The 26,296-nt window shown below is 44.6% G+C and overlaps 11 protein-coding genes across 11 annotated transcripts; 5 read left to right on the forward strand and 6 right to left on the reverse strand.

Moving 5' to 3' along the window:
* Nucleotides 1-362: 362 nt before the first annotated feature.
* On the forward strand, nt 363-2,290 carry I203_104328 (citrate synthase, mitochondrial; the record flags this gene model as incomplete). Its single annotated transcript, XM_019144080.1, has 8 exons — nt 363-401; nt 530-718; nt 781-1,074; nt 1,142-1,432; nt 1,500-1,591; nt 1,663-1,816; nt 1,880-2,149; nt 2,225-2,290. The coding sequence occupies 8 exons, from the start codon at nt 363-365 to the stop codon at nt 2,288-2,290; spliced, it is 1,395 nt and encodes a 464-aa protein (XP_019007129.1).
* A 344-nt stretch (nt 2,291-2,634) lies between these two features.
* Nucleotides 2,635-5,026, reverse strand: I203_104329 (uncharacterized protein; the record flags this gene model as incomplete). The annotated part of the gene is made up of 3 exons (XM_019144079.1): nt 2,635-4,332; nt 4,419-4,920; nt 5,001-5,026. 3 exons carry the CDS (start codon nt 5,024-5,026, stop codon nt 2,635-2,637), a joined length of 2,226 nt encoding a protein of 741 aa, XP_019007128.1.
* Nucleotides 5,027-5,518: 492 nt separating this feature from the next.
* Nucleotides 5,519-7,175, reverse strand: I203_104330 (uncharacterized protein; the record flags this gene model as incomplete). Its single annotated transcript, XM_019144078.1, has 5 exons — nt 5,519-5,749; nt 5,815-5,983; nt 6,077-6,884; nt 6,941-6,994; nt 7,073-7,175. The coding sequence occupies 5 exons, from the start codon at nt 7,173-7,175 to the stop codon at nt 5,519-5,521; spliced, it is 1,365 nt and encodes a 454-aa protein (XP_019007127.1).
* An 884-nt stretch (nt 7,176-8,059) lies between these two features.
* Nucleotides 8,060-9,046, forward strand: I203_104331 (uncharacterized protein; the record flags this gene model as incomplete). Its single annotated transcript, XM_019144077.1, has 1 exon — nt 8,060-9,046. One exon carries the CDS (start codon nt 8,060-8,062, stop codon nt 9,044-9,046), a length of 987 nt encoding a protein of 328 aa, XP_019007126.1.
* A 500-nt stretch (nt 9,047-9,546) lies between these two features.
* I203_104332 (uncharacterized protein) lies at nt 9,547-11,404 on the reverse strand (the record flags this gene model as incomplete). Its single annotated transcript, XM_019144076.1, has 3 exons — nt 9,547-10,277; nt 10,346-10,748; nt 11,306-11,404. 3 exons carry the CDS (start codon nt 11,402-11,404, stop codon nt 9,547-9,549), a joined length of 1,233 nt encoding a protein of 410 aa, XP_019007125.1.
* A 2,828-nt stretch (nt 11,405-14,232) lies between these two features.
* Nucleotides 14,233-15,640, reverse strand: I203_104333 (uncharacterized protein; the record flags this gene model as incomplete). Its single annotated transcript, XM_019144075.2, has 7 exons — nt 14,233-14,301; nt 14,409-14,431; nt 14,519-14,550; nt 14,650-14,811; nt 14,929-15,157; nt 15,291-15,348; nt 15,431-15,640. 7 exons carry the CDS (start codon nt 15,638-15,640, stop codon nt 14,233-14,235), a joined length of 783 nt encoding a protein of 260 aa, XP_019007124.2.
* Nucleotides 15,641-15,928: 288 nt separating this feature from the next.
* I203_104334 (uncharacterized protein) lies at nt 15,929-17,111 on the forward strand (the record flags this gene model as incomplete). Its single annotated transcript, XM_019144074.1, has 3 exons — nt 15,929-16,177; nt 16,383-16,680; nt 16,795-17,111. 3 exons carry the CDS (start codon nt 15,929-15,931, stop codon nt 17,109-17,111), a joined length of 864 nt encoding a protein of 287 aa, XP_019007123.1.
* Nucleotides 17,112-17,313: 202 nt separating this feature from the next.
* Nucleotides 17,314-18,122, reverse strand: I203_104335 (uncharacterized protein; the record flags this gene model as incomplete). The annotated part of the gene is made up of 3 exons (XM_019144073.1): nt 17,314-17,399; nt 17,486-17,639; nt 17,763-18,122. 3 exons carry the CDS (start codon nt 18,120-18,122, stop codon nt 17,314-17,316), a joined length of 600 nt encoding a protein of 199 aa, XP_019007122.1.
* Nucleotides 18,123-18,438: 316 nt separating this feature from the next.
* I203_104336 (uncharacterized protein) lies at nt 18,439-19,118 on the forward strand (the record flags this gene model as incomplete). Its single annotated transcript, XM_019144072.1, has 3 exons — nt 18,439-18,660; nt 18,727-18,802; nt 18,943-19,118. The coding sequence occupies 3 exons, from the start codon at nt 18,439-18,441 to the stop codon at nt 19,116-19,118; spliced, it is 474 nt and encodes a 157-aa protein (XP_019007121.1).
* Nucleotides 19,119-19,515: 397 nt separating this feature from the next.
* I203_104337 (uncharacterized protein) lies at nt 19,516-21,687 on the forward strand (the record flags this gene model as incomplete). The annotated part of the gene is made up of 9 exons (XM_019144071.1): nt 19,516-19,954; nt 20,092-20,309; nt 20,417-20,632; nt 20,728-20,968; nt 21,043-21,116; nt 21,180-21,205; nt 21,273-21,411; nt 21,475-21,513; nt 21,640-21,687. The coding sequence occupies 9 exons, from the start codon at nt 19,516-19,518 to the stop codon at nt 21,685-21,687; spliced, it is 1,440 nt and encodes a 479-aa protein (XP_019007120.1).
* Nucleotides 21,688-22,320: 633 nt separating this feature from the next.
* Nucleotides 22,321-25,410, reverse strand: I203_104338 (uncharacterized protein; the record flags this gene model as incomplete). Its single annotated transcript, XM_065517512.1, has 6 exons — nt 22,321-22,420; nt 22,481-23,195; nt 23,290-23,369; nt 23,425-23,504; nt 23,560-24,300; nt 25,333-25,410. The coding sequence occupies 6 exons, from the start codon at nt 25,408-25,410 to the stop codon at nt 22,321-22,323; spliced, it is 1,794 nt and encodes a 597-aa protein (XP_065374330.1).
* Nucleotides 25,411-26,296: the final 886 nt, after the last annotated feature.

Genomic DNA, 26,296 nt, shown 5'->3' on the forward strand with positions numbered 1-26,296 from the left:
CTCATCATCATCATCATCAGCTGTTGAAATAATCGGGTTCTATCACGTGACAATTTCGGCCCCATCGGTCTGTTTCGGTTTTGACTGTGGTTCGTGACTATGTGGGGTGCTCGAACAGAGTAAAGAGGTGACCGGCCCCTCCCCAAAAAAGATGCCGGTGATTACTGAAATTATTTGATATTCCCTGCATGGGTTCACGGATATACGTTATAGATGAGCTCCGCTAGATACCACATCTCACCACCACCCTCGTCATCTCACTTGTTTTTGCTTTTCTCTCATCTCTTTCTTCTTTTCTCTTTCGAGATCATCAGCTTGCCTCCCCTCTTCTCGCTGTCTAAACCACATCCTTCATCTTCAAAATGAGCTTCATCGCTTTCAGAAACGCTCTCAGAGCTCAGGTAAGTGACTCCTGCCTCAACAACAGTCTTATCTCTCGGCCGTACCATCTCACTTTGGTCATAGCCGATTATTCTCTTCTCTATTTCCTCGCATGATAGGCTGACGTTGGTTTGTTTACCGTGTATAGCTCAAACCATCTTTTGCTAGAACTTTCGCTTCTACACCTTCAGCTTTCGCTCCCACCCTCAAAGAGCGATTGACCGAATTGATCCCAAAGGAAATCGAGAATGTGAAAGCTGTCAGGGCCGCTCACGGTAACAAGAGTTTCGGTGAGGTCACCGTCGACCAAGCCTACGGTGGCATGAGAGGTATCAAGGTGGGTTCTGCTTAACTACGCTTCAACTTGTCAGGTCAAGCTGACGTTGCAATATAATATAGGGTTTGATCTGGGAAGGATCCGTACTTGATGCTGAAGAAGGTATTCGATTCAGAGGACTTACCATCCCTGAAGTCCAACAAAAGCTCCCTACCGCTCCAGGTGGTACTGAACCCCTTCCCGAAGGTCTCTTCTGGCTTTTGGTCACCGGTGAAGTCCCAACTGAAGAACAAGTCAAGGGACTCTCTCAAGAATGGGCCGCCAGAGCTGAACTTCCTAAATTCGTTGAGGAACTCATCGACCGATGCCCTAACACCCTCCACCCAATGACCCAATTCTCCATCGCCGTCAACGCTGTAAGTATATGCCCACATATTAGTCCATGATACATGATGTGCTGATGTATGCTTGTCCTCCCCTCAGCTTAACCACGATTCCGCTTTCGCCAAAGCTTACTCCAACGGTGTCCACAAGAGAGAATACTGGAAGACGACTTTCGATGACTCCATGGACCTCATTGCCAAACTCCCCAACATCGCCGGTCGAATCTTCAGAAACGTCTACGGTGATGGTAAACTCCCTGCTATCGACCAGAACCTCGATTACTCCGCCAACTTGTCCAACTTGCTTGGTTTCGGTGAGAATAAGGATTTCGTCGATCTCATGAGATTGTACATCACTATCCACTCTGATCATGAAGGTGGTAATGTTTCTGTAAGTTCAGCTAACTGTTCAGTGCTGCCTACCTGTGCAACAGCTGACAAGCGATGGATTCTGATAGGCCCACACTGGTCACTTGGTCGGTTCAGCCCTTTCTGATCCTTTCCTCTCATTCGCTGCTTCTCTTAACGGTCTTGCCGGTCCCCTTCACGGGTAAGTCATCTGCTCAGCTCACCAGTACTACTAAAACTCTCGACCTAGAGCTGACCGTGCACTCATCATAGTCTCGCCAACCAAGAAGTACTCCGATGGGTCCAAAAGATGCAAGCTGCCATCGGTAAAGAACCAACCGATGAACAGGTCGCCGAATACGTTTGGTCAACTCTTAAATCTGGACAAGTCGTTCCAGGTTACGGTCATGCCGTTTTGAGAAAGACCGTATGTTTGTTTGTACACATTGTCTGTGAATTTTGGACTCGGCTGATGTGCATTACTCTGTAGGACCCTCGATACACTGCTCAAAGAGAATTCGCCCTTAAACACCTCCCCAACGACCCAGGATTCAAACTCGTCGGTCAAATCTACAAGATCGTTCCTAACATCTTACTCGAAGCTGGTAAAGCCAAGAACCCATGGCCCAACGTCGATGCTCACTCTGGTGTTTTATTGACTTACTACGGTCTCCACCAACAAGACTTCTACACCGTCCTGTTCGGTGTCTCAAGAGCTTTCGGTGTTGTCTCTCAATTGATCTGGGACAGAGCTCTAGGTGTAAGCTTCATTTTTCCTTTTTTTTGGCATCATAAAGGATAAAATGCTGATCAAACTTGTTCCTATGATTCGTAGATGCCCCTTGAGAGACCCAAGTCATACTCTACTGAAGCTATCAAGAAGATGTTCGAAGGTAAATAAGCATTTATATGATCTTTGTAGCTATTTGATCGGACACAGAAAGGGAGAAAGCGACGGAGGGAGAATAAAGGGTATATATCGATCTCATTTTAGTATTTTTATATGCTCCTATAGGATCTTTAAGGCAAATGCATTTGGATTTTTGCATCGAATACTCTTTCACGTCTTTCAGATCATGGTCAGCCAAATTGAATTATTGCAATATTGATCATTACTGGTTAACCACCATTATGAGGAAAAGATGAAGAAACTTATGACATGCATGAAATTCGTTTCAATCGTATAATATATAATATGACATGATATGGGTTACGTTTCGAACCACTTAGATAGTATTCAATATGTTATCCTATGATATATATACCACCCAAACTATTATACTCCTTCAACACCTTCCCATCAATCTTGTTATCCTCACTATTATCATTCAAAATCAGAATCCTTAATCCACCCAGATCAAATAAACCTTGATCGAAAGCTATGAAATCCAAATTGAATCCGTACTCTACCTCCCATTTGTATTTCCCTTTGGTTTCATTCTCATTTTCATCTTGATTGTCATCTATCAGATATGCAAGTTGACCAATATTCTGAATCACCTTTCCTAATGGTTTGACCTCCAACAACTTCATTGAATTACCTATATTCACGATTCCATCGGTCTTCTGTGTGCCAGCACCATTTAGGATATAAGGTGAAGGTGGAAATACATCTTGTCCCTCTGCCACTTGTTCATCATCAATCACAATTTGATTATTATTCGAAGTATTCGTATCGGATGAGAAAGGAGTACCATCCCCAGATCTATTTGCAATTCTTGGCGAACCTTGATTACTCGCTAAACCCAATCCCTGCGATTGAGCTTGCCTTAATTGACTACTTATCGAATTAGGTGTCATAGGTCTACTAGGCCCAGCACCAGCACCAGCACCAGCACCAGCACCAGTGTTTGACAAAGGTGAGAACGGTCTTCTATCAACTAAAGTGGTGTTGGACGAAGGAGCACGTGAGAGGGGTGTACTGGTTCTCGAAGGTGATAAGATCGATATCTGAGGTCCACCAACACTCTGTTGAGTAGCAGGAGCTAATGGAGTGAGAGTTAGACATTGAATTGCTATTCTAGGTGAAGGTGGTGGCGGTAATTCTTGATCTGCCCTTGAAGAAATCCGACTTAAGGGTACATCATCATCAACTTGTTGCTTTTCTATTTCCTCCTTCGAGGTAGGGCCAGATACCGATGTACTTGTACTGAATGGCCTTCTGGAAGATCCCTCATATATATATTTTGTAGATCTCACACCTAACCTGAATCCTATCGAGAACCTACTCCCAGCTTCAAATTCTCTCTGATCATCTGATAGAGTCAAATCAAATTCCCATTGATCCTCTTCTCTCACATCTCGGGTATTCAAAGTCCCCTTAATTGGACTAGGAGCCAGAAGCGAATTTGCATTTGCGCCATTGACACCCAGTCTATCTTTTTGCGGAGTGGACAATGGACTTGAATGAGTGGGTATAGTAGATTGTGAACTCAGCGTACGTGCAGGTAAGATACCTCTCTGTTGGTGTTGCTGTTGGGCTGTTGCTGGAGGGATGGGGACCCGTCGATTAAGAGTTGAAGTCTGTAATCTCCCTTTCAAATGGTATATCCCAGATAACCAGGTGACATCTAATCTTCCTAGAGGCAGGATTGTCCCAGGTTGATACACAGGTGGGAAAGAGAATTTTGATTTACCATTACCGTTTTCATCTTCCGACTGTATTGGAGCCGGGTCAGGCCAGAGGGTAAATAAGAATTGACGTGTATCTTCAGGTAAAAGAATGATCTGTTCCTTCTGTTCTTCCTGATCTTTCTCCGAGATCAGGTTGGATATCAACCCTTTAACAGGTTCTAAGAATACATTGGACAGGATCATAGACTCGCCCGATACGTTCTGAATGAGTATCTCGAGGTAGACTTGTTCTCTTCTTGTTGGAGAGAGGAGGGTATTGGGGTTGGAAGGTGTCTGTATTCGGGTTTTAATAGATAATGGTGGGATGACCTACAGTATCGCAAATTTATCAGTCAGCATAAGATCTCAAGTGTAAAGCAAGGCCGTGTTAGCCTCCGCAGATGATGCGCACTCACATTGAACTTCAGAAACCGCTGAAACGTCTTCCTACCCTCCAAAGTCTCCCATGCTACACTGACAATCAAAACATTCACTCCCAAGTCTTTAATCTCATTATCAATCTTGAGACTGACGCTCTCTCCATATCGTAATATCGAAAGTTTATCTACCTGTTCTTGCTCTTCGTCCCTCCTTGGTTCGTCGGTATCGTCGGCCTTGACATCAGTCAGGTTTGAATGGATCACCTCGCCCAACCTGAACCTCCCTCCTGGACCTTGACATTCCAACATCATCCTCACACCCAACACATCATCTTTACCCACATGGGTATTTTCAAGCGATACGTCCAGATCCAGCGTCGATCCCAGAGAGACGTTCCCATACGGTGTGGGGTAGTTCGGTGTAGGGGAGAAATGGAAATCCCTAGGTGGGGGTGGGGGAGGAACGGGTGACGTAGGGGAGATGGCGGTGGTGGACGGGAGGTAGTTCGGAATTAGAGAAGGGGGTGATATTTGATTTCTATATTGTACCGTGCCATCATTATCAATGACTGATCAGCTTGTGTATGTAAGTCGTCTGAAACGGTGAACTAGACTCACATGATGAGCGTGAGGGGTGGTTCCATCTTGGGCGGACTTCACCTCGAATGCAATGGCAATGAGTACAAGTGTTCAGCCGTGGTTTAAATTGATGAAGTTGGCAAAAGAGCGGATCTGGGCTTTGCCAAGGTAGACTGACTATAGTCAGATAGTATTGGTAAGCCTGTGGTGAACAAGACCTGACTTCGATTGTTGTTGTGACGACGTTGAGCGTAACTTGGTAGACCTCCTCCACTCTCGAGTCAACGAGCTCAACTTGCGAGTGAAGCGACATCGATGGCTGCACATGGATTGAGATATCAATGACAAGCACCATGCATATATGATTGGTCTCGCATCGATCGCAGACGAGCGAGGCTTCATACTTGTGTCACGTTCATTGTTGCAGGACACATATCCATAGCCATATTCATATACAAACAAGGGTATCTTTCCAACCTTTCTTCCTACTTTTCATGTACCAAGGTAAATGATGGTATCTATCTTACAGAAATGTCCCATCCACCAATCGCCATCTCTTATTCCCTTCTAGCATGGTTTCTTTTCGCAACTTCCCTAGCCTGCTTCTCCAACAACTCAAAAGCATTCAATACGTCTTCTTCAGACACGGGCGTGTCATTGTTGATTTTCACTTCCTCACCGAGGTTGAGAGTCCCTTGTTCTGTCAGAGGGAATACGGATGAATGAGGAATGAGGAATCGGATAGATGAGCGTAAAGCGGCAGTCTCGATTTTGGATGATTCGAGGGCCTAAAGGTCACGTACATTGTCAATTAGTCAAGGTGTGCCGTTTTGAGCACAAAGAACAAACTCACCAAGACCAGATCCCTCAACAGGACATCTTTCTGATCCATCTGTCTCTTGACCAATTCCAATTGAGCAGAATCCCTCTCGAGTTTCTTCATGTGTTCCTCTCTCCTTCTTCGGAATGCTTGCTGAGCACGTTTGTTCTGTTCTGCCCTAGATAGTTTGGGATCGGGACTTCTATGATCGATCAAACGATGGAATGTCAGTTATAAACATCATCCGACAGCTAAAATCGGAATGATCAGGGGAAGGTGTAAAAGAAACACTCACTCTTGTGCAGCCTGAGCTTCGACGTCTCTCGAAGTCCCCTCACTTTGACCATGAGGTGAAGCGGACAAAGCAGGATCAATCGCTGAAGCAGAGATCGAACCAGGTTGAGCTTGGTCTTTCGCATTAACAGAAGATGAAGCCAGAGAATCGAACGTCTTATCGATATCCTGATTCAGTATCGTATGACTCAATTCAGTCAATTGTCTAAAATCATTCTCGTACTTGCTCGCATTTGAGGGATCAACACCGTTACCGGTGCCGTTACTAGGGGGTTTGTCGTTTCTCAGATTACTCTGGTTGTTCGTCGTAGAAGATAGACTTTCGACGTGAATCGGATATTGTCCTTCTGTTCCAACCGCGTTATGATCTGATTTTCTAGTTCTCCTTCTTTTCACTCCATTCGGGTTCGATTGAGATGATTGTTGTTGTTGATCCATCTCTGCCCAACCAGCTCTCTCATGAGGTAACTTCCTTCTTTTACCACCCATCTCTCCTCGATCATATTGATCAGCCAACAACGCAGCTTGCTCAATCTCCTCTTGACCTTTCAAAAGGGTAGGGTCGGGTAACGACAAATTTGAGATTGTCTGAGAAGCCAGTCGAGCGAGAGTGTTAGGTATGGGTATAGTAGGGTTCAAAGGTGAGGTGGATCGTTCGAGCCTACTTCGAGGTATCTCGCCTGGCTGATAGGCTGTGAAAGATGGTTGAGGGGTTCGATGTTGTGCAGGCGAGGATACTCCGCTGGTCCCGGTGGGTGGTGGTGGTTTCTCACCTGGTAATGGTGCGAGGGGAGGTTGGTCTGTTCGTACTAGAAGAGGATGTCAACGTCTACAAATGTCCGAGATAGAAGAATCCGATACGCACCATGATGCGTGGAGACCTCTCCAGTCTCGGTATGAGGATAATCATGTTCTAGATCTATGTGTGACAGCCCTCAATGTCAGTACATGGGTAGGATGGGCAATGGGCCTTGGGATGGCATGCGATATGACATACAATCCAACAGATGACTCTCCGCATCCTCTTGTCCCCTCGCATCTGTACCAGGAGGATAGAGGAGGGTTGCGAGTGAAGAGTGTTGTTCTTGGTTGATACTCATGTCGGCACTGCCCTGCGGTGGGGGATGTTGTTGTTGTTGTGGACTGGACGAGTGGAGGAAGCTGAAGGGATTGATGATGATAATGGATGGGTTGAGGTTATGTAAGTTGTTGTCATGGTCATGCTTACGTATCTCGTCGTCACTCGTTCATCTTCAACCTCGTTCGAGGTCAAATGGGAATCACAGCGGAGTTATCGGAGTTACTGTCTTGGTGGCGTGATCAAAGGTCAGTTGGCCTGGTTTGAGATCTGTGGCAACGAGATACACAAGGTGGCATGGTCAACGTTGCATTTTGATGGTATCTGTGTGGACAAACAATTACTTTACGGACGGAACATACTCCTTCTCGATGACATCCCCTACTCGAGATCGTGTGTCAATGTCCGAATCTCCCCACCCGGTCTGATCACCCGACTCACCGGGATATATAGTCAAGAAGCAACGACCGAAAAGTAATTTCCAGGTCATGTTTGACACCAGTCAACATCGCAATCCGTGATTCTCCTTCCGAATCAGTAAATGATGTAGATCACGAGTCTACATGCATCCTCCTTTGATTTACTGAAATTGGTGAGATCTCGGTTGATGTTGGACCGAATCGGAATTGACATCAAAATTATACTGAAATAGGATCAGAATTGATGGTAACTTGCTTTTATCGTCTCATGACTTACACTGTAATCGGAGACGTTGACACAGCGAAGATATGGGTCGTGGTCATTCTCAGATGGATATATAAGGGGCTGGTGATCTCGGAAGGGGCTGTTCTTTCTCTTCCCATCAAGAAGTCAATTAATCCATTCAGCCTCTTCCACCGAACAACCACTTATACTTTATCTTTACGCAATCCACTTACCGTATCTAGCTATCTGTAACACAGAACAATGCCTCATATCACTCAATCACCACTTTCTTCACCCTCTCTCCGAGCCATCGCTCATCCTCAACTCCGAACATCGTACTTCCCACCTGTTCCCACGGCTCCTCACGCATATCACGGACGAGTTCCTCCTACCCCGCATTCATCCTTGAACGTTGTCCATCATTCACCTCAACCGAATCTCGGTTCGGGATTGGTCGGATGTCTGAAGCATTCTCAACATATCTCTGGTAGACCTCTTCCAGTGAGGGAAGCAGAATATATCGATGTGGGACCTTATCATCGTGGAGAAGCTATCAAACCAGCTATGAAATCTATCAATGGTAATGAGAAGAGGAGATCATCTTTGAAAATATCACAAATCCCTATTGGTCACTCGCACATCCTAGCTCATAATGTTTCTTCTCCTGGACATAGAGGTTTACATACATCTTCTACTCAACAGGCTCGAATGGTCGAAGATGCAATCGCTCACAGTAATCAGAAGAGAAGACCATCATTCAAAATTGAATTACCTCCTCGACCAATCACCCAACAATATCTACATCAAACTCAAGGATCACATCAACAACTCACTCCTCTCAATTCTCAGCCTCACTCAGCTATCAATGTCAATGCGGATCTTCATCAAATCCCATCAAACGGATACAACTCTCCACCAATCTTCCGAGATCCATTCACGGCTCAGAACAACGCAACGACTTATGATTATCCAGCAGGAGGGTATATGATCTTACGTGCTCCCACCAAAGTTCCTCATAGATTCATGGACGATTTCCCATCTCCTACTTCTACACATCCCCCCACACAGGAGGAGTTCGTATATGGTGTAGAAGGTATTGGATTAGGTTACTCGTTGAATAAGAGAGTCGCTACGCCCTGGTTGAGAAGTAAGGGAGATGAAGAAGAGTGGCTGAGAGCTGATGATCTCGAAGGTCTCGAGGGTGGGAGGGATATTGAAACGAGGGTAAGAGGATTGGCCATTGCATAGTATGAGTATAGTGTATCAGGACAGTGGATGAGGACCCCATGATTTCTTCGATTGGATGTTAAGTTAGATTGTGAGAATCACTTTTCATGATTTGCCTGTTTATAGATGGTGTATATAGATGGCATATTTAGTCTTTTCTACGTAATTCTGAATTCGTCGACGTTGGAAAACATGCATATGCGCTTTGTGAGTTACATCTGGGATCCAAGACAACCTCTCAATGATCAACAGTGCATCAAGTGACAAGTGAACTTGTTCAAATACATCTCACACGAGCATCTTAATGTAATGATAATTTCAGAGATGTCGAAGGAGATCCAAATACTGATTATACTTATACATGATCCTCCTGCACGTACAAACCACACATAAAGTGAAACTAAAATCAAATATCAACATTACATTGTCCTTGTGACTTGACCTAAACAATCTATTATATACCATCTAACGATACTGATATACGAGAAAAACAAATTGAAATAGAGAATTAGGATTACATGTTACATCGCATGTACCTGAGGTTCTTCTCCCCCACCTAATCTAGGAACAGGTTTCCTCTTTCCTTTACCTGCTAAACTTCCACTTCCCGGTCCAAGATCTCTGGGTCCTGGACCATCAGCGAAGTTGACTGGATCCGATGACGAATCTATCGCCCCAGTCTTCCTGGTACCCTCACCTTCCTCTATCCCCATACCCAACCCCACATTCTGACTGATGGGAGAAGAAACAGGGGGAAAGTAACTTGTATCGGTATGATATAATGTGGATGGTATCCTTGGTTTGGAATTACCAATCATATCACCCCATGATGCCCAACTCGAACTTGATTCTCTCGAGTGACCCGTCCCCGTCCCTCCAAGGTTGGTCTCGTAAGAATTACAAGCATTTGATAAACTGCCTTGGTAGTTGTATTCTCCACTTTCCAACATCGGAGTAGTAACGCTTCGTTGGTGCATCGTACCACTGCTGTTACCGTAATAAGTCCTATCTTTCAATGACACGATCCCACTAGATAATCTTCGCATATTCGATGACACGGCTTTGGATAATCTACCAGTGGGTGATAAGGGTGTTTTAGGCGGGGCGGTGGAGTCAGATTGAGATGACGAGGATGATCCGGATGGTGAAGCTGGAGAGTCACCCTGAGGATAGAGTGAAAAGTTCGTGGGGGTGTAGACGTGAGTTGGGAAATGGGATGGACGAGGACCTTGAGCTCCGGGGAATGTAAGTGCTACAAACGGAGTCGGGGTGCATTGATCAGTACACATGAGCAAGAGAAGAGAGGAACTGCAAACTCACGAGTATAAACACCACTCGTACTCTCCTTAGCTTGTAATCCATCTCTGACCTTTAACGGATCCCTCTCAACAGCTTTTGACGATTTTCTTTTACCAAATCCGAAAGTTGAATCGTTCGAAGGGGATTCTTTGATAGATGAAGAAAAGGTAGGTGAGGTGGGTGTCATGGGAGGAGGAGGGAGAGGATCGACAGGTAATTTGAATAAGGATAAAGATGATTGTCGATGTGTGATGATTTTCATATCGGTTGATGTCCCTGAGACAGGAGATGGGACTTCAAACTGTGTTGCAACGGACTCGGAATGATCTTCGAGTGGTTTGGCGTCGGAAGATACGGTTCGAAGACGGGATCTAGCTGGGATAGGCGGTGGTGGTGCAGTCATTTCGTTGATTATGTTGTATTCCTGTGAGATATGAGATCTAGTCAGCATGGAATGGTGTGTAGGATGCTTGAAAGATGATAAAAGTGGAAGAGGCGAGAACGGATTGAGGATGACGTTGATCATGTGTGGGCAAGCGCTGAACAATCGCCAAAGGGCGCAAGAGGAGTATGATACACACAGCACCGGGAAATCGCGCAAGAGGCGCAGAGAGTGATAGGTGATGGGATATAAGATATCGATATGGGAATTAAGGACAATTCTCGTAGAAGGCTCGAAGAAGTGGTAGTGATCGATACAAAGGATAAGACTCTGTACGGAGCAGAGTATATGAAATCTTTCATCCTCCCACAGCGCTAGCCCTGCCCTCGTCTGTGGGTCACTCTGATACTCATAGGCTCAGACGGTCCGAGCTCGAGCTGCCCCATTGGGAAAGGATAAGAGTAAGAGGCACATAACACACACACACACAAAACATATGACCAAAGGGAAGGGAGACACACAAGTGATCAAAGCACAAAGCACGGACCACGAACCACCATCATGATCATCGTCTGACGTTCAGGAACAGTCGAACTCACCTTTGACCATATACTGATATCCTTTCCCTTCTCCTTTTGTATCAACCCACTTCCTATCGCATTTCCATCCTTCCTCCTGTGTTCCAAAGCGACGCTCATCCTATCGAATATCCTTGCTATCCTTCTGATCTTCCTCTTACGTTGTTCGTGCTCTTCCCGAGTGATCAAGTGTCTTATCGAAGGTAATTTGATGGGTTGTCGATTCAAGTATTCTTGATCTTGGACTTGTTCTTGATCATACGAATGTTGCTGACGATGACGCTGACGCTGTGATTGTTGAGGCGGTTGTGGTTTTTGACTTTGTTTCTGATTCTGATTCTGGTTCTGATTCCCGATCGTCCCGTAATCATAGAAGTACCGATTCCCGTACTTTTCACTACTACGGAAGTACGGATCCTCTATGCGGTTACGGTTGCGGCTGTGTAAATGTAAATTGTGATTTTCCAAGTTTCCTTCTCTATTTCTATATATATCCAAATCTATGTATCTGTCATCTGACCAAGAGGAGCGGGAACCGGAATCTTCAAACCGCTGACTATGGTTATATCGATCGTATCCACTTTCACCGAAAAAGACCAATCCTAATGAATTATCAGAAGATGTCGAACAAGTTGAAAAAGGTGTATGAGATCGAGTAGTATGATCTAAAGAAATAGTCAAAGAAGAGGAAGAAGTATCAAGCTGGGCTGTGGCTGGGGGATGAGAATGAGAATGAGCTATTATACAATTTCAAGTAAGCTCAGTCTATTTCATCATGCTGAAATAGTAGATTGAAGTTACCGGTTATTTGATCCTGATTTTTCAGCTGATCGATCGTATCTCTATAGAAGATTCCTTCTTCCGGAAGACCAAGACGGATATACCCGTTATTCCTGAATTGATCGACGGTGCTACCACTACTACTACTACTGCATTTACCAGAATGATGGGAAGACAAAGATGGTAATTGTTCTTCAGGAACACTCTGTGGGGAATGTTTCGGGTTTTGATATGTATCGTTTTTCTTGTTGGTACATGAATTTGAATTGCAATGAAAAATCATTTTATTTACCTAGTCCGGACGTCAGCTGCGTTGAGCGTTTTTGAGTTGAGCGTCGATCTTTTGTCAAGTGTGGCGTTTATCCTACGAGTGTCCTGTACCGTACTTCTAAGACCCGAAGAAAAGCTTTAATGCTTGAATAGTCTGATTGAGTTGAACGAGTTGATGGTGAAATGAATGAATGAATGAGTGTAAAGGTGTCGTGTCGTAACGCGAGGCAATGCAATGCAATGAAATGATTCTGCGAAAGGAATGTAGAGTAGTGCAGTGAAGGATCGTTATTGTCGATTTGGAAGATGTTGTATGACTGAACGCAGCTGCTTTGGGGAAAATGATCTAGCCAGTCCTCAGACTCAATCTCGACAATCTTGATTGATGAAATAACGCACACACATATATATACATATATATATCGATAGATAAATCACACGAATGTTCAGGCGGAGCAAAGAGCAAAACAGTTTTCTATCCGGATTTTGGACGGTTCATCCCTGGCGAGTCAGTCACCTAAACATCAATAGGAGAATAAGAATGAGATGTAGAGAGTACGACATCGCACAGTCTTATCACAGATCCATCAATTCGGTCCCCAAATATTTCACGAAACACGAATAATATTCCGATTGGATTGGATGGTAAGATCCCAAAAAACAAACTCTCTCGTACGTATGGTACGATATAAACATATACTCGACCGAAGATTCGAATATCCAGAGAGAGTGCGAATACCAAAATATAAGAAACATGTGAAAGACTAACTCTGAGAAGACAATAGTAAACTTACGTACACTAGATCTCAAAGTTCGGAATTCCGAACTTGAAGTTAAAATTATTATACCGTACTGTACCGTACCGTACCGCATCGCAATCACCTTACATCAATAAATGCATTCCTTTCCGCGGGATTGGGGCAAGGGAGGCTATGGATGGTCCATAATATCATGATTGTTCCGGCCCGTTGAACTTTTTACATTCAAGAGAGAAGACATTCAACAACAGGGCTGTGGGTGACCCATCATTCGTTGCATGCGTGAGTATGTATAGTTTCTTACCCCCATTTTCATTTACGTCCCTCGAAAATGTCAAAATCATTCCATATCCGATACCGGTCAAGTAGCGAACTTGCACATGTGCTTTGCTGAGATCTTTGGGTCGATCTCATTAAAGGAACTCAACGGGTAGACATTCTATGATTAACCCCCACTTCCAAATGAAGCAGACAAATACCGCCGGCATATGTTCACCGCACCTTAATCCTGGAAGATGTAAATTGACGGAACGGATAATCAATCATCTTATGGGAGGGTAGAACGACATACGACTCTCTTTACTTTTTTTGATCAAATCCCGCTAGGTAAGGCCGCCCATCCGTGGTGCACGGACGACACAAATGGAAGATCTCCCAAACCCAAGAGAGATTCCTCGCAGTAATACGAATACTGGTCATGATCCGGGACGATGATTCTATCATCTACGTAAGACATACAAACTTTGGTACTTCATGAGATATACAAGTTCCGTCCGGATTCCCAATTTCACACACAACCGTCAATACGGTTCAGACCTGAAAGGAGAGAAGATGGAAAGCGAGATCTACACTTTATCTCCATCCAATCTAATCGTATCCAATCATTTCGCCTAAGTCGAAGTAGGACAGTTCTTCGTATTCTCATCCTTATTGATTACACATCGAATGATCATTTAGACGAAACGGTGTCCGCTGAGATGTACCGCTCTGCTCTGATGCACAGGGTAAAGGAAATCGCCAGATGGGATTTTTCACTGAAGCAAATCGAGATTGGATCGATGACAGGATAGATCTTCGTCCAATTGAGAAAAGTCGACGCGATGGAAAAAGTGTCAATTGTCGGTGGATAGGGATACCATTTTAGACGAGTTGTCTGTAAGTTAGACTTATCCTACCATTTTTGATTGATGGTTCTTTAGGTATTTCATGCTATGAGTGACGACAAATGGGATTAGAAATGAGTATCTCCGAGGTTATCACCTTTCTCTTGTTCGGTTTGGGAGATGGTAGATCTAAATCAAATTGACTTGGCTTACCTTCCAGAACTCCTGGGTTCTTCCTGTGCATGATATTGGCCCGAAAAGTCAGATCAGATACGATGCGGAACTTCTCGTTCTACAAAAAAAAAGACGGTGTCTCGACTCACCCTGCATTATGACCAGACTACCATTACCCAGACTACGACCGACAATCACCAGAACCTCTGTAAGTCATCTCATGCCCGCGAGTCCGAAATGTCCAGTAACGATGAGGATGTAATCAGACGCAATTACTCACATCCAACTTATTTTCTTCCTATCTTCCAATCCCTCTTTTACGTCTTTGGTCATACTATTCTTACTAGTCTTACTAGGTAATCTAGGTGTCATGATGAATTTCCTTTCTGCTCCCAGGGAGATAGAAGCTATCACAAGATTATTCAGATTGTCTGAGTGTTTGCTATTCCCATTATATATACATCAATTTCAGCTTCCATCATCGTCCCTCATACACCGTACATCCGCATCAATCATACCTCCGTACTGCACATCATTGCTAGAGTAGAAATCGACTCACCCAATGTACACACTCCCATCATCATACCTATTCAACATACAATGATTGAATCTCACGCCTAAATCCTTCTCCAATCTCAGTCGTATTTCCTCAAGTATGGAGGGGAACGGATGATGCATGGTGATTGAGGATCCGGAGTATGTGAGGGAAGAATTGGGCGTGGTGGAATATGCTGCGATCTGACGGGATTGGGGGAAAGTACGACCGTAGAGTTTCAAGGTAGGTTGGTCTATAGGTCGAGCTTTAGCAACCGTCTCCTTTTGTAAGGATGGAAGGGTCGGGAGACTCACACCCTTAGATCAGTTCAGATCGGACTGTCAGCTTTATACTCCATCAACACAAGTGGAGGACAACGAACTTACAGGTGTCTAAGCCGAGTAAATGATCATACCATCTCTGAGCTTCTTCCGAATCGATGAACTAATCATCGATATTGCTCATGAGCTATTATTCTCCCAATCGAGTAGATCGCTCGAAAGCAGAGGAGCAGTCAAAGACCCACCTGAGGCTGATAATACACATCACCTCCATATCCAAGATCCTCTACTCTCCATCTATCTACGAAAGAAGGTAAAGTGACTTGCTGGAATTCATCGGTCGGTTCATGCCTAGTCTGGGGTTTGGCTTTATTGCTCGATGTGGATTTCTTGAACATTTTGCTTGTTGGAGGAGGAGGAGAAAGGGAGGATGAGGGTCTTTTCCTGGAGGACATGGCCGTGGTCGATCTTCTGGTGTGGTCGTGGATTTGGTGGTGAGATGTAGGATGATCGATATCCCCTCGATCGATTGTTGAGTATTCAAGTGGACTGGTATGGTGGAGGAATTCTACGGTGTGAAATCATTCAGGCACGGTCGATATCGAAAGATGAAAGATGAATTTGTATGATCCTAATCCATTCCAGTATGCCATATATATATCGACCTATAATCCATAATTTACGGGTGGTTCGAGAGAAGTGCAGAGCAATCAAATCGACGTTTCATCAATTCACACGGAAGAATGTCCCTATCCGACCTGGCCGAGCCCTCTTCCTCCTCCTCCTCCTCCTCCTCGTCTTCCTCTTCTCAAACCTCGGTCCAACCCACTCCCACTCGGATATCCCTCACCGTCCCCACCTCCCTTCTCATCTTACCACCCACAGCAGCGTTAATAGGACTGTCTATAGGTCTAGTCAGAGGGGGTAACAGGTCGAGGCTGAGATTCTTAGCTGAGAACGCTCATAGACAACCTAAAACAGTACAGGGATGGGTGAGTAATTCAAATCCAAATATGAAAGGGACCTTGAGATGCGAAGCCAAAGTACATCATCCATCCACATCATACCTGTACATGTTAGAACAATGGTCGACTCCTCGAACTGAGCAGAAGGATCAAGAATCCTGCGAGATTGTCCTACACTTTACGATGTGAATCCCTCGATACACACATTTGCTAACCACGCTTAATTGTATAGTACTTCTACACGAAAACCCGTAATTACCGAGTATTCTTCGGTGCCGTCAAAACAGGTTCCAAATATGCCCTCGGCCTTGGAGGGGCAACAGCGACCTATGTATTACTAGATGAGAGCATAGGGTATGTACGAGAAAGTGTATTTGGACCGAAGGGTGTACAGGATCCTACGCCCGGTGGGAGGGGGTTATTGGAGGATAAAGAGAGGAAAGAAAGAGTTAGCTGGAGGAAGGGTGGGGTGGGTTGGGAAGATGGGGGTATTGCTGGGGGTCTGATGGGTCTTGGTGTAGGTGTTGGATGTGAGTTTTATTTGATTAATTCATATTTAGAGAAATCCTCATTTGGTATTATCCGAATCAATTGATCATTCGAATGAGGAGGAGGAGGTGGACTAAAGTACGTTTCACTCGTAGACCGCTTACCCCGTCCACTCTTCGTTCGATCTATTATAATGGGAACTTTACTCGGAGCATTGACGTCGACGATGCAAGTCGCTCAAGCGCATATAGGTAAAATGAGAGAACAGGAGGAATTGAAAGTCGCTAGAACAGAACCCAAGGCAGTAGCTATAACAACGGAAGAAGTGATACCGACGTTCAATAAGACTATAGGGGACCAGTCGATGGTGATAGATCCTCAGAGGGAAGCTATGCCCGTTGATCAGATACCGATAGATGATGACGAGGGTAAAAGTTGGTTTGGTAAATTACGGAGTAAAATTGGTATTTAACTTGTACTGTACAATACATGATGCATGATTCATAAGGTCCTCGACTTTGACGAAAGACGAGGGAACGTAAGTGAAATACAAATCGGAGATTCTTCCTTCAGGAGGGATCATCAGTGATCAATGATATAATCTTATATATACAAATAAAGGTGGTAAAGATATTTGGGTTTGAGTGATATAATCGTACAACAGACCTGTGTATCTAAGCAGTGATAGGTTGACTTTGATTAGAAACGATAGGGTTCGATGAGATAGCCACGATATCGTCGGAGCAGACATCACCGATTTCTAAGTGTGAGATCCATATAATCAATCAATATCGTATTGTGATATACGGGGCGATGTGTTATATTCGTTTATGGAATGAGACTCACCAATATTCCATCTATCGACAATCTCACTCTCCCACAAATCCCCATATTTCTTTCCTCCCCCACCTCCCCCTCCTCGAGATAATTTGGATGAAGTCAAGAGGGATCCTTGGGCTGTGGATCGAGGTTGTTGTTTCTTGGAACGTTTATTCCTGGACTGAAAATGTGGAAGGTACATCCATCAGCTTGGTTCTTGGTTCATACCAAAACAACTAGTTTATTGAATGATTGACGATCTTCAGATTGTTTTGGTATACAAGGGATGAGATACGATACTTACCTTTCCTCTTCGCACCCCAACATCTCTAGTCTCTATACCCTTCCCTTTCCCACCTTCCTCACTCAATGAAACCTGTCCCGGTTCAAGTTCATCTTCACCAGAGGAAGAACCCATAATTTCATCCCCTTCTTGCCGTGCTTCCAACTCGTCCTCTTCATCTTCGCCATGTACGATATCACCAGCACTACCGGAAGAGTCAGTATCGGACAGGTGATCGTCCACGTCCATCGAAGTGCTCTTCATGAGTGGATGTTGGGTTTTGGTACCGAGTCCAGCTGTAGGCGATGGAGGTGGGAGGTCGTCGGCTGGTGGGCGGACGGGAGTTGAGTTGTGTGATGAAGGTGGAGTGAGCTCGGCCATATTCATGGGCTGCAGTATGAAAGGATTATGTGCCAGTACTAGGGAGTTGAAAAGGTGGATGATGGAGAGTCAGAGAGAGAAGTCCGAGAACAGGGCGTGAATGAATAGCACTGAGTGACGTTCATGCAAGCCAAAGTGGAGGTTGAACCGCTTTGTTGTTCTTCTTACCCACCGTACGAGAGTATTATCCTCTCTCCTCACGATCACACGCAGCAGCCCACAAAAGGCCATTGGATCGGATAGTCAATGATAACAGGAATCAAGAGATACAGCTTGAACAAATCTTTAAAGAGGATCCGAGGAACAAGGCAAAAAGATGTCTCTTGAGCCAGCTATAAAAACATATCATTCGACCCTTCCCTCCCCCACACCGAACTCACCTTCATTTGTCTTCCACCTCACTAGGCTGGTAGACACATTGATGATATGGGCAGGGACTGGAACGCCATCCGACCCGACCGCGATGGGGGATGGAAATGTAGTAGTGTCTGAGAAAAAGTTGGCTAATGATTGGGCGGTAGCTATGCCATCAAGAGGGGTAAGCTATCATTCCCCAACAAGGCCTCTCATGGCAATACTAACACTGCATCATGAAATGTTATAGAACATACCCGTCACTTCCACATCGGTGTACAGAGCTACGGCGAATGATCATGCTTTGGGCATGTCTCAGCGGTTGGGTGAGTTCATTTGATTATAGACAATGCGTCAATTCGCCAAGTAGTATATCCATCTGGTCGGCTTAACCCAATGATTTGACTGTGTCTTTCTCATATTGCTATGATCGATATCATGCTGATATATATCTGCCTAATCACAGCTCGTAAATTCCCAAATAACCAGATACACCTCTCTCTATCTTTACCTTCCTCAATGACCTCCCAGAGCGGACCTAATCTCGATCCATATGCCAGTAAACTATTACTTGTGATGGAGAAAAAGCTAGGTAGCTGGCTGAGTGAACTGTTGGAGGCTGAGAAGATCAGTGGAATATGATAGGTGAAGAAGACTTGGAATGCGATTCCTCAATCACCATACGATACCATGCATGTACCTCATTTTGTCTGATTGTTTTCTCGACTGACCTCTTGGCACGCATCTCAATTGAAGCATCACCAAGTTGATTGCATGCATTGTCAATGTGTCAACTACATCGTACCATATCACCAGTATGAATCTATCGTACCATTTCATCCATTCCGCTCGATGATGATGACCAGGTGTAAGTTACGCGCCAAAGAGTAAAAGTATAAAACCAGTAAACTTTATTCACCCACCATCATCATCTCATCATCTCATCGACATCGATAAACAACTTGATCTTCTCATTCCCTTTCTCTCCTGACATCACATACACCTACATCCCGTCATATATAGTGGACATTCACACACCATGTCAGATTCACAACCCTCCACAGGGGAGGAAGGTACAACCACAACAGTGATAACAGCCACCACCCATCTCACACTTCCTGCCCATCCCATCCCGTTGACATACGAGGAACTCAACCCCCGGTCCAAGCCAGAGGAATTCTTCGGTCCGATCGGTACTTTCGGCATCACCCTCCTCGCACCGTTATTCACCTACATATTCTTCTATACCTGTAATGATGCTGTGGGATGTACGCCCACTACTGTATCAGGTTGGAAATACGCTTGGAGCCTCGTAGGCAACTTCCCATCTTCCGCGGGTTACCTATGGGAATGGAAGGCTTTCGCGGTGTATCTGGGATGGTATGCTTATTGCATCGTGTGTTGGAAGGTGCTACCTGGAGATGTGATCCAAGGGAATCTGCTGAGGGATGGGACGAGGAAGAATTATAAGATGAATGGTGAGTAGAGATGTCAAATTGTCTTTCCGTTGTTGAACTCAAGATCAACACATCATACCTTGTTCCTCTGCCATACGAGTCACGCATGGACAATCCTTTCTTTGTATCATATGCTGATATCGTATTTTTGTGGTCAGGCTTATACACTCTCATCCTCACTCTCGGTCTCTCAGTCGGTGTTCTCCTCAACCCAGGTGGTATCGAGCTTTTCACCTGGTTATACGATCACTGGGTCCCATTGGTATCATCAAGTTTGGCTATGGCTACTTTCCAAGCTTTGTGGGTATATGGATATAGTTATTATAATGGAGAGCTGTTAGCTTTGGGTGGTAATTCTGGTAATTTCATTTATGATGTAAGTTTACCTTTCCTCCTCTCATACTAGATATATCTCATCACCTTCCTCTCCACGATATCGTTGTATGAGAGCACAATTCTTATCCTGTCTCAATTATCGTGTAGTTCTTCATGGGCAGACCACTCAACCCCCATCCTCCCTTTTTCCCCTCTTTCGATATCAAGACTTTCAACGAAGTACGACCAGGTATGATCCTCTGGTTAATACTCAATATCTCCTGCGCGTGCGAACAGTACCTTCGTCTCGGTACGATCACAGACTCTATGTGGGTCGTATTGATCTTCGAAGGTTGGTATACCGTCGATTGTTTGATCCAAGAAGTGAGTGCGAGAATCTTCCCCTACTTTCCACTGACAACCAACTTCATATCAGAAGTGCATCCAATGAGACGCTGACATTTGATTACCTTGTCCAGCACACAATCCTAAACCAAATGGACATAACCACCGACGGATTCGGCTTCATGCTTTCGATGGGTGATCTCACCTGGGTTCCATTCACTTATGGTCTCCAAGCTCGTTTCCTCGCTTTCAACCCTGTTCATATGGGTCCCATCTACACCTCGGTCGTAGTAGCTATTACCTTGATTGGGAACTATATCTTTAGACAGGCGAATAATGAAAAGGGCAATTTCAGAGCTGGAAAGAACCCCAAGAGTTAGTAGACGTCTAGTATTGACTTACACCTTGGCAAGAGCATGCGCTGATAAAAATGCTGTGAATCTGAGTAGACCTTGAATATATGACTACCGAGCGAGGGACAAAGCTTCTGACGTCAGGATGGTGGGGTAGATCAAGGCATCCTGTGAGTTGACTCTTCATTATTCAAAATGAAGAATGTTAGCTGACATATCTTGTGATTTCGTAGAACTACTTTGGTGATTGGCTTATGGCGTGAGTACAGACCGCTAGCAGAGTCAGAACTGTAAAATGCTGACATCCGTTCTGGTCGATGTTATAGTCTAGGATGGTGTCTTCCTACAGGATTCTCCACGCCATTAACATATTACTACATCGTCTATTTTGTGATCCTCCTGGTCCATCGACAAATCAGAGATGATGGAGCTTGTAGACACAAGTACGGGAAAGATTGGGATAAGGTGAGTTACATACGTACATCTCAAATCGGATAGAAGCTCATCACATGAGTTCATTACTCGTAGTACTGCGAGAAAGTCCCTTACAAGATTATCCCTTATGTAGTAAGTCAACGTCGTCTCTACATTCCAATTACCTAGCTGATCATCGTATGTCGCCATAGTATTAAACTCATTTCTTCTTCCTGGCGTATCACATCCGTGACAATGGAGACGATCTGGGTAAGACAGAACATCGAAGTGTGGATGCGATGGGGTGAAAGGTATGGTGAGATCTGAGAATTTATCTGTTCATAGATTATTATTATCAAATCAATAGTTTGGAGTGAACGTGAATGTGAGAAGACGTGACTACCTATTTACTGTAGAGGGAAGAGTGGATGGGGGTTTAAGAAAAGAGCAATTATCATAATCATTTTTTTACAATTACAACTAGTTACAACTGAATAATACTTTCCGCAATACACTTCGTGATGCATGACGAACGATCAGATATTCGACATCATTGTGCAGGCCAAGCGACATTTGGTACTTATGCATTCAGACGACATGACCAATAATCAACCAAACTAACCTAACAGGGATAATCTAAACCATGATGATCAAACAAAAAAACCAAACGAACACCCACATCCTATCTTGAACAAGTAAACAGAAACGAAAGATCGTTTTTTTAAAAAAAAAAAAAAAAGAACAAACGGAAAGCCCAAAAAGTCCCTTGTCAAGTCGAGTCGAGATGAGAAAAAAACAAAAACAGCAAGTAATACTATAAACATATTATAAGAAGGATTTAAAGAAGAGAAGGCTTCCATCAAGCTTTGGTATATGATAAACATTTTTATAGGAATAGAAACAGGAATGATAGATAAGTGATGAGATGGGAAAAATAAGAAGATAGATGAATGAATGAGATTATTGACTGAAACCTTGAGCTCCGACGTCAATAGGACTAGAAGGATCATAAGTGTATCCTACACCTGGAGGAGCAGGGAATGGGAAAGACGGGCGGTGCCTATATGTGATTCCACAATGTCAGCCATTTGGTCTGTGAAGTGTTTATGATTCCACTTACCACCTCTGCCATGATTCAGGCATAGCGTCCGCACTGAGTGTTTTCTCCATCTTGGCGCCCGTCTCAAGTGGTGGTGCGAGGAGCCCATCAGTCTGTTGGAGGCTGTAAGATTGACCACTGGGCGTGAAAGGCATGGCGAATACTGGTTTACCATCCGCTCCTAGACTACCAGGTGCGAATGTCCTACCACCAATTGGAGATTGGTTGGTCCTTTGTCCCGGAGAAGGCATCGCCGAAGGTCTTCGATACGGATGATGATGCGTAGCGTTAGAAGGTGAACTAGGGAATCTGGTGAATGGAGAGGAGTTTCCAGAAGAGTTATCTAACATGGCTGAACCATCTTGTTTCAACCCCACCACACCTTCAAAGTATCCATCGGGTGTCTCGCCCATCGAGCTATTGGTCCTGCCTAGAGATGTATCGATGACTAGTGGTTCAGCCAGAGATTGGGGTACACCCATATCACTGACTACCCTGGCCATCTGCTGTTGTTGTTGCTGTCCGATCTCATCGGGGGTTACGATGATCTGAGACGGTTCGGACGAGTCTCGTGGAGGTAAGCTCGATAGGTTAGGCGGTGCAGAGGGATGAGAGAAGGATGAAGTCGCGGGTAGAGTTACGACACTTGTCACATGGTCGGTTGGCGAGATGCTAGGATGCTCAGGCGTAGGTGGAGATAGTGCGGGTGGTTGTGAATTGATAGGGTACATCGGAGCTGATAAACCCAAAGGAAGAGGGGGCGCAGAACCAGAAATCTTTCGTTAGTGACGAGGAACGATCCGCAAGATGAAAGTACAACACAAACATACTGATTGGAGCTGTAGCCCCTTCTTCACCTCGACATCCCTTCACTAGCCAATGTCGTCGTAGGGCATCCTTACGAGAGAAGCTATACGTATGGTCAGCGACGCATATCCAGATCAATCTGAAAGGTGTGGACTCACGTTTTACCACACTTGTCACACCCAAATGGCTTCACATCAAGGTGGATTCGCTTGTGTCGTTTTAGATCGTGATTACGGTTCTATATAACAGGTTATTAGTCATTGAAGAATACTGATGTCGGCCAAGTGACTCACAAAACTCTGTACACATTCATCACATTTGAAAGGCCTGTCTACCAATGGTAGTCTGTTGGCGAAAGAATAACCGAGATTGGGATTCTGTCTCATATCCATGCCGATCGTGGAAGCAGCCATGGTGTTGTGTCGTAGCAGGGGAGGCTGCTGTAAGGTAGAAGGAGCAGACACCGATGGTAGGTAGGTAGGATAAGGTGCAGAATAGTTTGAAGGGTAAGAAAGGGATCTTGGCATATCGGCAGAAGAAGGTTGTGAGTAAGGTGTGGTGTAATAGCTCGATGGGTAAACACCGGCTCGTGGTGAAGATTGTGTTTGACTTGCGGGAGTACCATACTGTGTGGTAGGTATTTGGCGAGTGTGAGCATAAGGAGAGTAAGAGCTAGCAGTGATGGGACTTGATTGAGAGGGGACTGAACTCGTCGGTACGATTGACAAGCTGGGTGTGCGCGTCAGTGGAGGTTGGATCGGAGATTGTCTCTCCGTCTCTCCTGAATATGTTCTATACGCCATTGGTGCGCTTGTTGCGTATGTAGGATAAGTAGGCCCAGCGATCTTATGCGTTTGCTGATAATATGGGTATTGCTGATTGATGCCAGCTGGTTCGGAATGATGGGACGACAAGACCGGTCGCGAGGTTCCAGATGCAGGGATAGATGAGAGTGGTGGTGGAGCAAAGGCAAAGGGCGATGCTGAGGTAGGAGGTGATTGAGGAGGTGGTTGTTGGTAGGTCTGTTGCTGATACTATAATCAGATAGCAGAGGGGATCAATCGTAAGTGAAATGATCTCGGTTTATATAGTATGAGTTGAGGGTCAAAGCTGTAACCAAGATGGTGACGATGATCGTGGCAACCGATGAAGAGAAGATGAAAAACGATAGATCGAAAATCAAGATGGGAAGCGACGATCGTATCATCTTTATATGTTTACATGATGCTAGATCCATGAACAATCCACCCGACCCTCGATGATTGATGATGGAAGCTAGAGACTAGAGATAGTGTAACGACGTGAAGGCATATTGTCATGTCAAGAGTGGGGAATCACAGGGAGATAGAACGGTCCGTGTCATGGAAAGGGATATCAGAGAGACATCAAAGGGGAACCTTAGCAGGTAGATCAAGTGAGAAGATAGTAAGAGTTGAAGGAGGGGAGTATCGGACCGAGGGACGAGACAGAAGAAAATACTGTAACATTCGTATTGTCTTTCGATCGTTGACCTTTGATCGATCTTGATCTCGAGATGCCTTTGCTCCTTTTCCCCCACCCAGAAAGGTCATGTTGATGGTGTGGGTTGCTAAACCCACACAACAACCGTTCCCCTCTCTCCGCGCATTGTCGGATACACACAAGAAACCTTTGATCCGCACAGCTAGCTCCATCATAATGAAAAGACCGTCCCTCAATTTTGTGTCTGATGTTAAGATTACCATCAAAACACAGGGAAAGAGACTAAGATGGAATGATGGACGGTCAAAGCAGGTAATCACATCATCTCCATCTATACCTCATCGACGTCCTTTACTCGTTCGAACGGACATGATGTTGACATAAGACCCGGCCGGTGAGTGATCACTCAAATAAGAAATCGGGTGAATTGATCGATTCGTTTGAACCTTCATCATCACCACGATTATTGGAAAAGGTGAAAAAAAAGTAATAGAATTAAAACGATAATGAAAATTCCGAATGAATCCAAACTCAAAATGAAAAAAAAAAAACGGCGAAGACGGCGTTGGTGATGATGATGATGATGCAGAAAAACTTGGACTCACTTGATCTCTCCTGTCTCTTCCCTCAGCGGCCCTACCATCGTAACCGTTACCTTGAGGTTGATAATGACCTTCGTTCATTTCTTCTATTGACAAATTGTTGGAGCTCCTGGGAAGGTGGCGGTTGTATATATTTCGTCTGTAAAGAGAGACGTCAAAAGGTAAGAAAAGATATCATAGAACTATAACGAATGCAGCGATGATAGCCGTTCATCTATATAGGGATCATCACATCAACTCACGTATGATCCAAACGGCTAATTTTCTGATTGACGACCGATGAAAGTAGTCCTCTTTTTTCCATCAAACGTATCAAAGGGTTAAAGAATCTTCAATCAAAGTGATAGATAGTCCTTTAGGAGAAAGTCTAAAACAGTGGAGTGGGTGGTGTCCTGATTTTATGCTGAGACCGAAAGATGCTGTACACAGAGATACTCCGTAGCTGACCCTCTTGCTGAGAATGAGAAGGCCCGAGCGGTTCTGAGCTTGATTGAACACACAAAACGAACTGATATTGATCCGGTTTTGTATCCGTGCTAGAAATCCTACAGGAACCAGGGGATGACAATCTTCAGATGACGAGTTTGGCGATGTGAGTGTTGGTTATCAAGCGACGCGAAGAGGTGGGCGGGGAGCTCTATTGCAAGTCTATAATTCTATAGTAGTCGAGTGGTAGTCGAGAAGGAATATTGTTATACCAAGTGCGACGAGGTGAAAAAGTATGATATTCTGGGATTACCGAGTAATGGTTGATGAGGAGTTTTTCACTTTTTGTTTGATTACTGTCGAATACTCGTATGGTTTGGTTTGTTCCGTTGTTTTACAGTTACAAGACGTTGGACTGGAACTGGGAGTGATGAGCCGCTGACGGAGGGGACCAACGGGGTGAAGGGCAAGGGGGAAAGACGATCAAGGATGAAATTGATAATGTAATCTCGAAGGAGGAAAATTGGTTCGAGGTTTCTCT

The sequence above is a fragment of the Kwoniella mangroviensis genome (genome assembly GCF_000507465.2).
Source record: "Kwoniella mangroviensis CBS 8507 chromosome 1 map unlocalized Ctg01, whole genome shotgun sequence".
Taxonomy (NCBI): Eukaryota; Fungi; Basidiomycota; class Tremellomycetes; order Tremellales; family Cryptococcaceae; genus Kwoniella; species Kwoniella mangrovensis.